Source organism: Calliopsis andreniformis, unplaced genomic scaffold (assembly GCF_051401765.1).
Source record: "Calliopsis andreniformis isolate RMS-2024a unplaced genomic scaffold, iyCalAndr_principal scaffold0022, whole genome shotgun sequence".
Classification (NCBI taxonomy): domain Eukaryota; kingdom Metazoa; phylum Arthropoda; class Insecta; order Hymenoptera; family Andrenidae; genus Calliopsis; species Calliopsis andreniformis.
The window spans coordinates 13,166,435-13,179,208 of NW_027480432.1; the positions used below are offsets into that span (position 1 = coordinate 13,166,435).

Consider the following 12,774-nt stretch of genomic DNA (forward strand, 5'->3'; position numbering starts at 1 on the left):
AATGTTTAAACAATTTGGAGATTTTCTTCACTTTCTTCCCACGAAGCACTTATACCAGTCCGACTTTTAGCGATATCGAATTCTTTTGTTAAAATAATTTGCATGAGCTAGAACAACTTAGATGTTTTATAGATTTGTTTGTTTGTGGTATGTGAAAATCCATATATTTCCACTGACGCACAGACCAGAGAGTCTAAACCGCATGATCGTCCGAGTGAAACTAGGAGAACTGGGGAAGGAAAGCCTGGTAGTCCCCCACCTTGGGGTTAGTGACAAAGAAAGATGGCTAGGAGAACACATTAGAGGCAATGCTTTTCATGAGACTTTCTTCCTTTCCTGAGAGAGCAAGTATAGTGTTTATTATTTCAAGTGAGAAAAAGTTAAGGAAAAATTGCGGGAAAATCCGTAGAATTTTATGATGAAAGAATAAACAATTCTTGAAAATAGTTTTTTAGAATATTGTTTAAAGTTTAGAGAATTCGAGTTAAAAATAATTAAAGAATCAATAATTATTGAACAGTCAATTTTTAATTCAATTTCTATTGATTTTAGAGAAAATTTAGAGAAAAAAGAGAAAATACAACAGACGAAAATTGTTTATTTTCTTCTTGTAAATAACTTGTTATCTTTTTAGCTTATTATTGTTAATTAAGTCGATAGAAAGGTTATGAAACACTTCATAAAGCTTTATGAAAAAAAAAAGAGAATTTTTGTCTTGACATTTTTTTTAAGTTGACAGAATTCAAATTAAAAATTATTAAAAAAATTGACTTTTCAATCGTTTATAATTCAAACTCTATCAATTTAAAAAAAATTGGAAGGAACAAAATGTCTTTATTCTGTATGTGAAAAGTCCTTGGAATTTTTCCACAATACTTTTACCTTTTCATTTCTTATTGTTAATTAACCTTATAAAAGAATTATGAAAAATTTCAAGATCTTTATGGAAAACAAAAAAATAAAAAACTTTGTCTGTTTTAATTTAACTCTAAAACTGTAGAATTTCAGTTAAAAATGATTGAAAAATCAATATACGGTAGATCATGGACTATGGTCGGTGCACTCGGCAGGTGTTAGCTCCCTTCTGCAGGTGGACCATATGTGTATCTACACATAAATTGGCAAGTGAGTACAGAAGTACTGTCTGTAATATTTGTAATATTTTTTTCTTCATATTTTTGACGGAAACAAGTATTAGAATTCAAGATGAGAATGATTGAAACATCAATAATTTTTTCTTTATTTCCTTAAGGAATTTAAGTTACTAAAAGATTCTGAAAAGATTCGCGAAATTTCACAAATAAGTAAACAATTTTTCTCTTCCAATTTGTTTTTGAGATAAAAACTTTTCAATCAATTTTAACTCAAATTCTCTTAATTTTAGAGAAAAATTGCAAGAGATAAAAATTGTTTATTTTCCTTTTATGAAGTTTCATTAATAATAAACAACGATGCTTTCATTCAATATGTTTTAAGACCTTTAATAATGTTTATTGTTAATTATGTTTATAAAAAATTATAAAAAAATTTCTCTAAATTTTATAGGAACGGAATAAACATATTTTGCAATTTTTCTTTCAAATTAATAGGATTGGAGTTAAAAATTATTGAAATATCAGTAGTGAATGATGAATTTTTTGCTTAATATTGAAACAATACCTTTTGTATTGTTTTATGTTATACAATAAATAGGTCAATAATAAAGAGTATATATTATAATTTTATATGTTGTTTCCTTTCGTTTCCCAATGGCGACTCGTGGCGAGCAGGTTGGCAATATTTAGGGGCGGTCTGACCACTCTGGTGCAGGTGCTTTCATTGATCGAATCAGGGAGGCAGTGACCGCCACTGACAATATTCCACTCCAAGAGGAGGGGAGAGAAGCGCAGCTATTCGAGGATATTAAAGATGGAGTGTTCTAGCACTTCCAGAAGTTCCAGAGCTTCCATTGGTCCTTTTCCATTGGTCACTATCTATTAGAAGTCCACAGAACTCGTGGTAAAAATTGCTTTTACGAAATCAGAGGAAATTACAATATTTTGTGATTCTTTCTTTAAAGGCAAATATTATTAGAACTTTTTTTATAGAAACTAGGGAACTCATATTTTTATTTCAGAATCCCATTTTACGTAAAAATAGGAACAACTTTTGTTTGCAATACTACCTTGTAGGACCTCTATTTTTTTAGATATTTGAAGAAACAAATACGAAATTGTTTATCTTTTAATAATTTTTTAATTATTTTTCAGCGATTCTTAACAAAAATTCCAAGGAAAGTGAATTATTTATTTCCTTCTTATAAATTTCTGGAAATTACAATAAACAACCTTAAAAATCTTGAAAGGTAGATACGTTTATATAAAAAGAACGTTGAAACGTTAATTGAATTGATAAAAGATTATAAAAAAATTTAATAAAGTCTTTATACGAAAAAAATAAACAATTTTTGGTCTCTTGCAATTATTCTTTAGAATTAATAGAATTCGAGTTAAAAATGATTGACTTTGGAATAACTTTAGTTCTATAATAATTTCTATTATATGTTTCATAATGTTTTGAACACTTAATTTCTCAAAATAAATAACTATATCATTGATTGAGATTACAGAAAAATTCCAAGAGACAAGAATAGTTTAATGGTTTTCCCAAAAGTGAATATTTTCATAATTTTTTGTCAACATAGTTGCCCTGAATAAATAAAGGTATTTTGAAATGAAATTTAAAATTTATTTTAGAGTGCAAGCCGAAAATATAGCAAAAATGATATTGAGAATGTTCTGATGGCAATTGGCAAATGGTAAATAACGATAAAACGTAGAATAGTTATGAGTCACAACCTGACTGAGCAGGGGAGGGTAGCAGGTGCTACATCACTGTCGTTATAGTGCTAGTGGTGCTGGTGGAACTGCTATTACTGCAGGGGTAGCCAGGTGGGTTAGCCAAGAGGGGCACGGATGTTCCCAGGTGATTATTGATCGCGCAGGTAGATACTTGAACTATGTATATAAATGACAAGGGTGATTTTACTAAAACGTAAAACTAAATTTTTATGATAATTTTCTTTAAAGCAAAAAATATAGAGTATCTTCCGCAATTTCTACTTAGAGAAATTGAGTTGACAGAAAATTATGAAAAAATTCACTGAGCTTTACGACAAGAAAAGAGACAGTTATTGTCTCTTGGATTTCTTTGAAGTCGATAGAATTCGATGTAAACATTACTGAAAAAACAATCTCGTAATTATTCATTTAGATAAATTACGTCGATAAAAAGTAGTGAAAAATTCTTAAAACTTCAGAAGAAGAAAAATAATTTCTGTCTCTTGCAATTTTTCTCTAAAATCAATGAAATTTAAATTAAAAATGATTGAAAAATCAATTCTGTATTTATTTATCTAGAGGAATTAAGTCGATAAAAATATTCTTCGTACACATATCCATTTTGGTCGAAAATGCAGAAAAGTATCCAACAGATCCCAGCGCAAAATCGCCGTTTTCCTATACCACAATTATTTATTTAGCAATATTACGGTGACATTAAATCAATGTTATTTTTTAGCAGAAACGTCGCTATTTGCTATAAAAACTCGTAAAGCCGATCAGCAAAATCTTCAATGTAAAAGCGTGCTCTTCCACACATCCCGTTCTTTGCTGGTCGCCAACTTAATTCTATTTTCTGCGTATGCATAGCAATCCGTGCAAATAACAATAAAGTGTCTTTGTGAAACATATACGCATAGATAATAATTAATGGTTTCGGCGCAAAGTTTCGGTCCTTTATCAAATTAATGAATTTCGAGCACGATTGCATTATAGTGTATTGTATTAATATCATCTTTGTATATGTATATTAATATCAAAACAGGAATTTTGGAAAAGTAATAAGAACCACATGAGAATAATGAATCACTGCCGAAACCATTAATTATTAAAACATTTCGGTCGATATATCTTTATAACTAAATATACGCACAGATTCGAGAAAATTTTTCGTTTTACAAGTATACTGACTCAGTCTGGAAGGTATGAAATATTTAGTTACATAGAAGAAGAGTGGTCCAAGCATTAATAAATGATTACAAAATGAATAATTTAGTAACAACACTTAGTAGTAAAACTATAAAAACATTCTCAGAGTTTTACGAGACGAAAATAAACAATTTTTGTCTCTTGCAAATTTTTATTAACATTAATAGAATTCCAGTTAAAAGTGATTGAAAAATTAATTTTGCAATTATAAATAGACAAAAAGAGTTTATTGAAAATTATGAAAACATTCACAAAGCTTCATATAAGAATAAAATATTTAAACAATTTCTATCTCTTAGCATTTTTCCCTAAAATCAATAGAATTTAAGTTAAAAATTAGTAACATATATATTCAATTTAAAAAGGAGTATATCAATCTTTTGTTTTTTTCTTCATGTTAATAATTTCTTATTAGATATAGTACTAACGTAAAGTCACGTGCAGGTGTTTCTTCGAAGCACAATGTATGAAAGAACAAATGCAAGTGAATCAGAAGTGGGGATGGTTAAGTAATGCTTCGATTCTGGCAAACACTGCCAGAGTATGAGAAAGAAATTGTCAGTGAAGTTAGAGAGTTTGTTAGTGAACCAGTTCTCAGTGATAAAAAGAAAAAAAATCTAAAATGATTTCCACAAAAAGAATTAATAATTTTTCTAGAATTAATTATTCTATAATTATTATTTTTTTATTATCAATATTAGGGCTACAAGCTTCTACTATGTAAGCTGACTTCTTTATCGATTTATTATAAACTTATTTTGTCTGTCCGTGTATCCTTTTTTTAAATTTAAACTTATTGATTTGTGCTAAATGGAGAAATCTCTTGGAAAACATTGTTGCTAATGAGTTTTGTGAGATGTCTTTCAAGATGGACATAGGATTTTTACTTAAATTCTATGAAGTTTAGAGAAAAATTGAAAGAAACGAAAATTGTTTATTTTCTTCTTACACAATTTTAAGAATTTTACACAATCCTTTATCATCTCATTTTCTTTAAATAAACAATTATAAAGTTGATCTTCCAATTATTTTGAACTCGAATTCGATCGATTTTAAAGAAAAATTTCAAGAGACAAAAATTACGTTCTTGTCATGAAATTCTGGAAATTTTTTCATAATGTTTTATCAATTTAATTTCTCATCATTTATTTTTTAAATGCTTAAAGTACCAGCAAGTTTTAAAACACTTTCTCTTTTATAAAAAAAGGCCATGTACGATGTGAAGAAAAAGGTGTTCCTCTTCTTGCTCTTGATAATTAACGTTGCCAAGAAGAATGTATGTATAAAAGTGTTGATAAGAAATATAAACAGTCAAATGACGCTATAAATTAATATGTTGATTTATGTAGATAAGATTATAAATTTAGAATCGCTGTTCTCTTCTTAAGAAAAATTACAAAAGTGTATTGCTTTAAACCTCTTCATAGTTTTAGTTTTAATTAAAAAATCGAGGTTTTGATGTTGGTTTTTGACTGAAAAAATAACTGTTTTTTGAGTAATTCAAGAAACAACGGTTTTATAAAGTAATTTTTGAGTACTTCAAAAAATAACTGTTCATAAAACAATTAAAAAAATAATTGTTATCAAACTAAAAAAATAACAGTTTGTGAACTCAAAAAAATAATTATTTTTCAGGCAAAAGTATAAAAAAAACTAGTTTTTACATGAAACAAAGTTATAGTCTAACTTTTGGAAAAATAATGAATTCTTTTACTGTATCAGCACATAAGAGCAGTATATTCATGATCCTAGAAAAATGACAAAAACACTGCATATTTGATATTTTCTTTTCATTAAGTATAATGATCTTAGTTTCCACTTACAAAAGCCTTTATGACATATGTATGTACAGCCTTAGCTTGCATACATTGCATTATGTCATTTGCATCAGTACAAAAGAATAATTAACTATTCTTACAGTACAGTCACAACTGGAACGTATTTAGCTGCAGGACACATTTCCAAAGCAATAGTATAGTTTCTTATATTTGAATATACACTAATAATTTATTATCGGAAACAGTTGATTATAAATACATAATTTATTATTAATTTATTATAAAGAAGTATTGGTGCTTTTGAAGTATGTTCAACTAAAATTCCAGGTGTATTATATATATTTGTATATTATATATCTTGTATCTTCTGTCACACTTTTTAGGATGGAAAGTTGCCCAACACTAACTAACACCAGATCTATAACACAAACTGAGCTTCTACAAGAATTAACAAACACCTGTCGTTATGATAAAATGCTCAGGCCCAGAGGAGAGAATAATACTATTGATCCAACTAAAGTCTACACTAAAGCTTACATTTACACAATCAAATCGAACATGGTCAAAACTCTGGTAAGTTACTTCACTCAATCATAAAATCAGTTGTTCATTATTATTAATATTGAAGTTAATATCATATGGAAAAAAAGAGGGGAAAACATTGCTCATAAGTTGTTCAATGAGACACCTTTCAACCATCTTTCAAATTAAATTCAGGCTTTCATAAATCAAATTCACTTTAAGTGCAAAAGCATTAGCTCTAAACTGTTCAGGAGCCATCTTTAGAGTTTTATGACCTCTTAAAAATTCTTTTTTTCAGCAATTTGACATTCACATGATGTTACAATTCAGATATTTCGATGGCAGATTGAGATTCTCAGAGATTGCTCCGCACTTGAATCAAATACAAGGAGGACAGTCTGCATACAACTTAATCTGGACTCCAGTTGTTTATGTGTCCAATGAACGCAGTTCTGCTACAGTGGGAAACAGTGCAAAGGATTTACTTGTTTCTGTGGATCCATCGGGCATGGTTGTACTGAATACCAGGTATTTTCATCAGTTTTGGCAAATATTCTAAAATTTTTCAAAGTTTAAGTTCAGAATGTAATTCAAACTTTTGAGAATCAAATTTAAGCTTTTGCGAATCATATTTAACTTTTAGCAAATCAAATTCAATCTCTTGCTTCTCAAATTCAACTCCCCTTTTTTTAGATTTAATCTTTCACATTCCAAATTTAAACTTTTGCGAATTAAATTCAAACTTTCATACTCAAGTTCAACCTTCTTTCAACTTTAAACTCCACCGAACGAATTAAAGCAATGAGAACTGTGTGTCACAGGTTTGCAAAAGCCTCCAATCTCTTAAAAAAAATCTTTCTTTTATCATTCATATCCACATTCAGTCAGAAATTTCTGATAACTAATTTTTCTATTATAGGATTCAAGCAACACTGAACTGTGGACTTCGCCTGGAAAAATTTCCTTTTGACGTTCAGGAATGTCCACTTACTTTTGAAAGCTGTACGATGCGCTTCTTGTTCTTCTGCAATCGCAACTATTTCAATCCTATGTTCCTCGGTATGAATGGACTTTTTAACTGCAGGGACTCAAAATGTTTTCAACATGGTGTTACTTTGGGACCAAGAGCCAGTTGTGTTTGCAAAAGAGTTGCATTTAACTGAGTATAAGCTTGTCGATAGATGGGTCAATGCGTCTGAAGTGTTTTATACTCCTGCAGAACAACATTTTGGACACTTTGGTAGGTATCAAAAGGTTCTAAAAAATATTGGAGATTCTGTGATAATGGGCCTTCTTTGCAACCTTCAATTTTTTATGTTAAATTGTGATTCACAGTACTGTGTGAATTGTGATTTATCGTAAAGTGTAATTTATTAACTACTTTTGTACTTTGTGTCTTCTGTATTTCTTGTGTTTTCTTCTTACATATTTTTTGTTTGCTTAACTAATTTCTTTGTATTTTCTGTTTGCAGCTGGCAATTTCAGTTCAATTAGCATAACATTCAAGTTGGCAAGAGAAATGGGATTCTTCATGATGGATTATTATATTCCTTCAATATTGATAGTAGTTATTTCCTGGGTGTCATTTTGGCTGCACATGGATGCGAGTCCACCAAGAATAGTTTTAGGTATTACAGAATATATCGCAAAGGCGTTAATATTAGATTACAAAGAAAACCATGTCACTTTTGGAGTTAAAAAATTGCATCTATTATAATAAAATTTCTAAATTTTATAAAAATGAAATTTGTAGAAAATCTAATTTATTTATGGAAATTTTAAAAATGCAGAAAGTTAAAGAATATGAAAAAGGCAATGTAAAAAAAGATGATACTCAGCAGATGAACCAAAAATAAAAATTTAGAAATTGAAATGAGAATTTAGAAGTCAAAATGAAGATGTAAAAATAACATGAAAATTGAAATTGTATAAAACTCCATAATCTATTAATAAGATTATTATATTTTCAGGATTTATTTCTTTCATTTTAGAATTTTTGCTTTCAGGAACGAATACTATTTTAACATTCATGACTCTTGCATCGAAAGTGGAAAATTCCTTGCCAAAAGTTTCCTATATAAAAGCCAGTGAAATCTGGTTCCTAGGCTGCACTATATTTCTTTTTGCAGCCATGGTGGAATTTGCTTTCGTGAACACAATATATCGAAGGAAGTATGAGATTCTTTTTTAAATTATTAGGTCATCCCACAAGTAATGCGTCTTCCTGATTCTTATATGAATTCAAAAAATGAAAAATCCTTTGAAGACGAGCATAAACAATTATCCAATAAATAGGAAATTCACTAGAATATAATATTCTATACATCTATGACAAAAATAACATCATTTATGAATAAAATGATTCTTTGAAGCATTATTTACTATATTATGCAAAAATACTATCAGATTTTTTAGTACAAATTCTCAAAGAAGAATAAAAAGTTCATCATAACTAATCGTTGCTAATTTTGTATACATAATTTATTTTTATTTTTTATATAGGAAGAATGTGCCTTTGAAAAAGGTGAACAGTAAATATATATTAAAATCGACGCTGACGCCGAAATTAGCAAGAAAACAGTTTCAGAAAAATGCAACAGGTTTAGAACGATCTCGTTCTTGGTCTTCACTCGATAATTCGAATAGTACTGAACAGGATTATACAAATCAGAATTATCTTACAGTCCATGTGAGTTTAAATTTCGTTAATTCTGACAAATATTAAAAATTAATATAAAATATCAACATAAATAATATAAAGTATTAATTTTATTAATGGAAAAAAAGAATTAATTGTAATTGTCTGTTATAAGGGCTCCACCTCCGATTTTGATGATTTTCGAATATGTTATGAAGAACATTATTTTGAACAACTTTTTCATTGTAAAAAAATTTACGGACGGTTTTAATTTCCGAAATATTTGCAAAAAGCTATTGTTATTACTGCAGTAACTTCTGCCTGTACATTGTACATGCACGTCTGTGGCAGCAATGCATGAACCGAGCCCAATTCCACCGCTTATCTATTGTTTCTATGAACGCATCGTGACACGGCACCCGGCATACAGCTTATATAACGGGTAAACTAAAAAATTAAACTTGGCCAATTTCAATGTTGAATTTCAACGAAATGTTCATTCCATATTTTCCATAATGTTTTCGTACATATCAATATTCTCCTAACAGGAAAAGAAAGGTAGATTAAGGTTGATTCGCACATATCCGTTGCCGTCCAGTTCGTCCTGTTCCGTTTCATTGGAAAAAACACCATTCCCTTGTTTATAAATGGAGCAATTCACACTCAACGTTTAGTGTCCGTTCGGCAAAAAGGGCGGGTGGTTCCATTCACATATTAGTTTTATTCCGTCCCGTTCGTAGCCATCCAGTAAGCAGAAATATCGTTACCTTGTTTCTAAATGGAGGAGTTCGCACTTGATTCATTCTGTCCTATATCCGTTTTTCGCTTTCTGCCGTAGACCGACGGAAGACCTCTTGAAATCGAGCGAAGTAGACCCTTTTTTATTTCCCTGGTGAGTTCTTGAGTCGAACATTTTAATAGACGTACCACAGGGGACCGTCATAAAAAAAACAGTGGGCTATCTTCTAATAAACATGCAGACACCTATGTATATTTTTCATTAGATCTTTATGAAAGTGTTAGTACTAGATTTGTTGTGGTTTCCTGATGAAAATGGTACTAAGCATAACATAATTCGAAATATTTTTAATAATTGTAATCAAAAACGTAGGTATATAGGTATTTCAATATAATTACATAATATAATATAATTGTGGGCCTTTTCACACCAACTCGATTACTTTTGCTTTTGAATATTAGTGATTTTAATAATATTAAAATATATTGTAGTGCACGTGTAATTAAGTAAAAAAATACTAACCCTTAAAATTTTCACAGAGGGTGAATCCTCTACTTTCACATTCTTTGAATTTTCACGAAAATATTTCTATACTACGAAACAGATGGAAGAGTAGAGATAGTTTTTTGTCCGATGAATTGTAAAAATTCAAACGGTTCCAGGGTTTTTAAAAAGTACAATTTTTTAATGTTTAGAAACTTTTCCATATGCTTCTCATAATCAATGTCGAAACGTCTTCTTGGAAACTTAATTTAGATATGTGAAAATAGAAGATTAACCACTTAAAATGACTTCAGGAAAGTCAATCTACGACTTCTTTTTACAAAGTAAGAGTAATTTAAAAATAGACAATGGTACGGACTAGTATTTGATCAATTTGAAAGAAAAAATTATTAAGCTTATTTAATTGATGTACATTCAAAAATTGTAGTCAGGACAGACTATTAGTTGCGATATGTATCCGGTCAGGTCTGATGCAGAAAAGCAACTTCTTTTCTTGTTTTCCTAGTAGAAAATGACAAAACCAGACGTATAATTGTGCGGTGAAAGATACTCGCTGCATCACGCCACAGAGAACTAACGGGCACGGACGGATATGTCTGAATCGACCTTTAGAATTGGTCCGAGTTAGGCTCTTTTTAGGGGGTGGAAGTGCAGGGGAACACTTCGAAATTTTGAACTTTCCCAAAGGCAATGTGTTTGGTGAGTACGCGTATAAACAGAATACAATATAGTAGTAGCAATAGTTTTTTGCAAATACATATCTCGGAAATCAAGGCCGTGCACAAATTTTTTCAAAAAAAGAAAAAGTTGTTCAATATAACGCCCTTTATAACATATTTGAAAATGAACAAAATTGGAGGTGAAGCCCTTATCGCAGATAATTACCAAATAATATTCAATTAATTCTATTCCATTAAATAAATATCTTATTAAATATAATAGTATTCTATTAACACATTCAATACGGGTAACGTAACACACGTCATGACGATTTCCTATTTTGTGGGTCCACTTTCAAGAAATGTGGAGGTGGAAGAAGATTCATGTATCCGAAATTCGAATGTCCATGAACTTTCAATATGAGATGTGTATAGCAGCATGTAAAGCCGTTTTTTATTTTTTGCATTTCTTACCGTTTTAAACTATTTGTCTACGGGAAAGTCGCATCAACGTTACGTCACGCCTTTTTTAACCTCTTAAGCACGGCTGAATTTTACGCGGGGCGGTTTGTACGGCAGAGTTCGACGCAAATTACGCGTAAAACCACTACAGTAGTGTGTCGTTCAAAAAGATGACATCCGCGAAAATCGCTACATGTAGTGGCGCATCGTTCCTAAGAGGTTAAATGAAAAACAAATTTTTTGGCCAAAATCCCTTAAAATATTAAAAGTAGCATAAGTGGGTATATTTTACAAAAAAAATCGATTTCCAGCACCAGGAATCTCTATCCATCTTTGATGCCGTATTGAATGTGTTAATGACACGGTAATAGATAAAATTAATGAAATTCTATTAGTTTTCATTATAATATTACTATATTATTATTGTTATTAACACATATTCAACTGTATAGCGAAAATTCATCATTTCATCGCCAACAATCAAATGATAAGTATTCATAATTTGTTTCGAGCAATAACGAAATACCGGCCTTTAGGTAAAGGCGGTATAAAAAAGTCGGTCAGATTTTTCTTAATGTTATTATAATGATGAAGGATAAAGACCTGACTCAGGACAGTGCCATGACCCATGGTTCAGATATATCCCATGTTTTATGACCCACTCCTGACCTTATATTTTACATTATTGATGGTTTATTTTTAATATTACTTAATTTTCTACCTAATAAAAAATTTTAACTAATTTTTTCTAATTTAGAGTTTTCCAAGTACTCTGAATATTCCTTCCGTAAAAATCGAAGAAGATAAAGATCAAGAATGCTCAGGAGGAAGCATCATGACTATCAACAGTTCTCCATCGCCGAAACCATTTTCTAGACGAGCAACTTTGGCAAATTTACATAATTTCACGACAATGACACCGCAAGAAATTGCTCAATGGATAGACAAACGTAGCAGAATTGTGTTTCCCATCGCTTTTATTATATTTAATATTCTTTATTGGTCCTTTATTTGGATATAGAAATAGGAATAAAAATATTATAATTAAATTAAACTGAAAAAAAATGAATCTACAATTTTATGTATTTTTCTTTATATACTAAATATTATAATTAATTAATTAATTTAATTTAATTAAAATGAATGAAACAAAACGAAAAAATTACTGTACGATTTTTTTACTAAGACATAATTCATTAATTAATAAATTGACTTAAATCGAATTAGATTTAATTGTTAATAAATTGATTTAAATCGAATTAAATCAAATTAAGTTAAAAAAAATTATAATGTATTTTTCTTTGTACAGGTTAATTATCTTGCCAGTTCACTCAAAGCCAGTGTCGCTGCCTAAATACGGCGGCGATAGAACTTTGACTATTATATGAATTGTCAACAAATTTTATTTTCATTTCATAGATACAAGTACACAGGTATTTTTACA

General features: G+C 29.7%; 1 protein-coding gene across 2 annotated transcripts; it reads left to right on the forward strand.

Moving 5' to 3' along the window:
- Positions 1 to 4,684: 4,684 nt before the first annotated feature.
- On the forward strand, positions 4,685 to 12,427 carry LOC143186834 (pH-sensitive chloride channel 2). Of its 2 annotated transcripts, none has more exons than XM_076390629.1 (9): positions 4,685 to 4,748; positions 6,190 to 6,379; positions 6,627 to 6,856; positions 7,248 to 7,330; positions 7,413 to 7,568; positions 7,801 to 7,956; positions 8,335 to 8,500; positions 8,831 to 9,017; positions 12,088 to 12,427. In XM_076390629.1, coding segments are annotated over exons 1-9 (1,434 nt in total). In that variant the 5' UTR covers positions 4,685 to 4,746; the 3' UTR covers positions 12,352 to 12,427. The 2 variants fall into 2 exon arrangements, with proteins under 2 accessions (XP_076246744.1, XP_076246745.1); XM_076390630.1 differs by lacking the exon at positions 4,685 to 4,748 and adding an exon at positions 6,016 to 6,111.
- Positions 12,428 to 12,774: the final 347 nt, after the last annotated feature.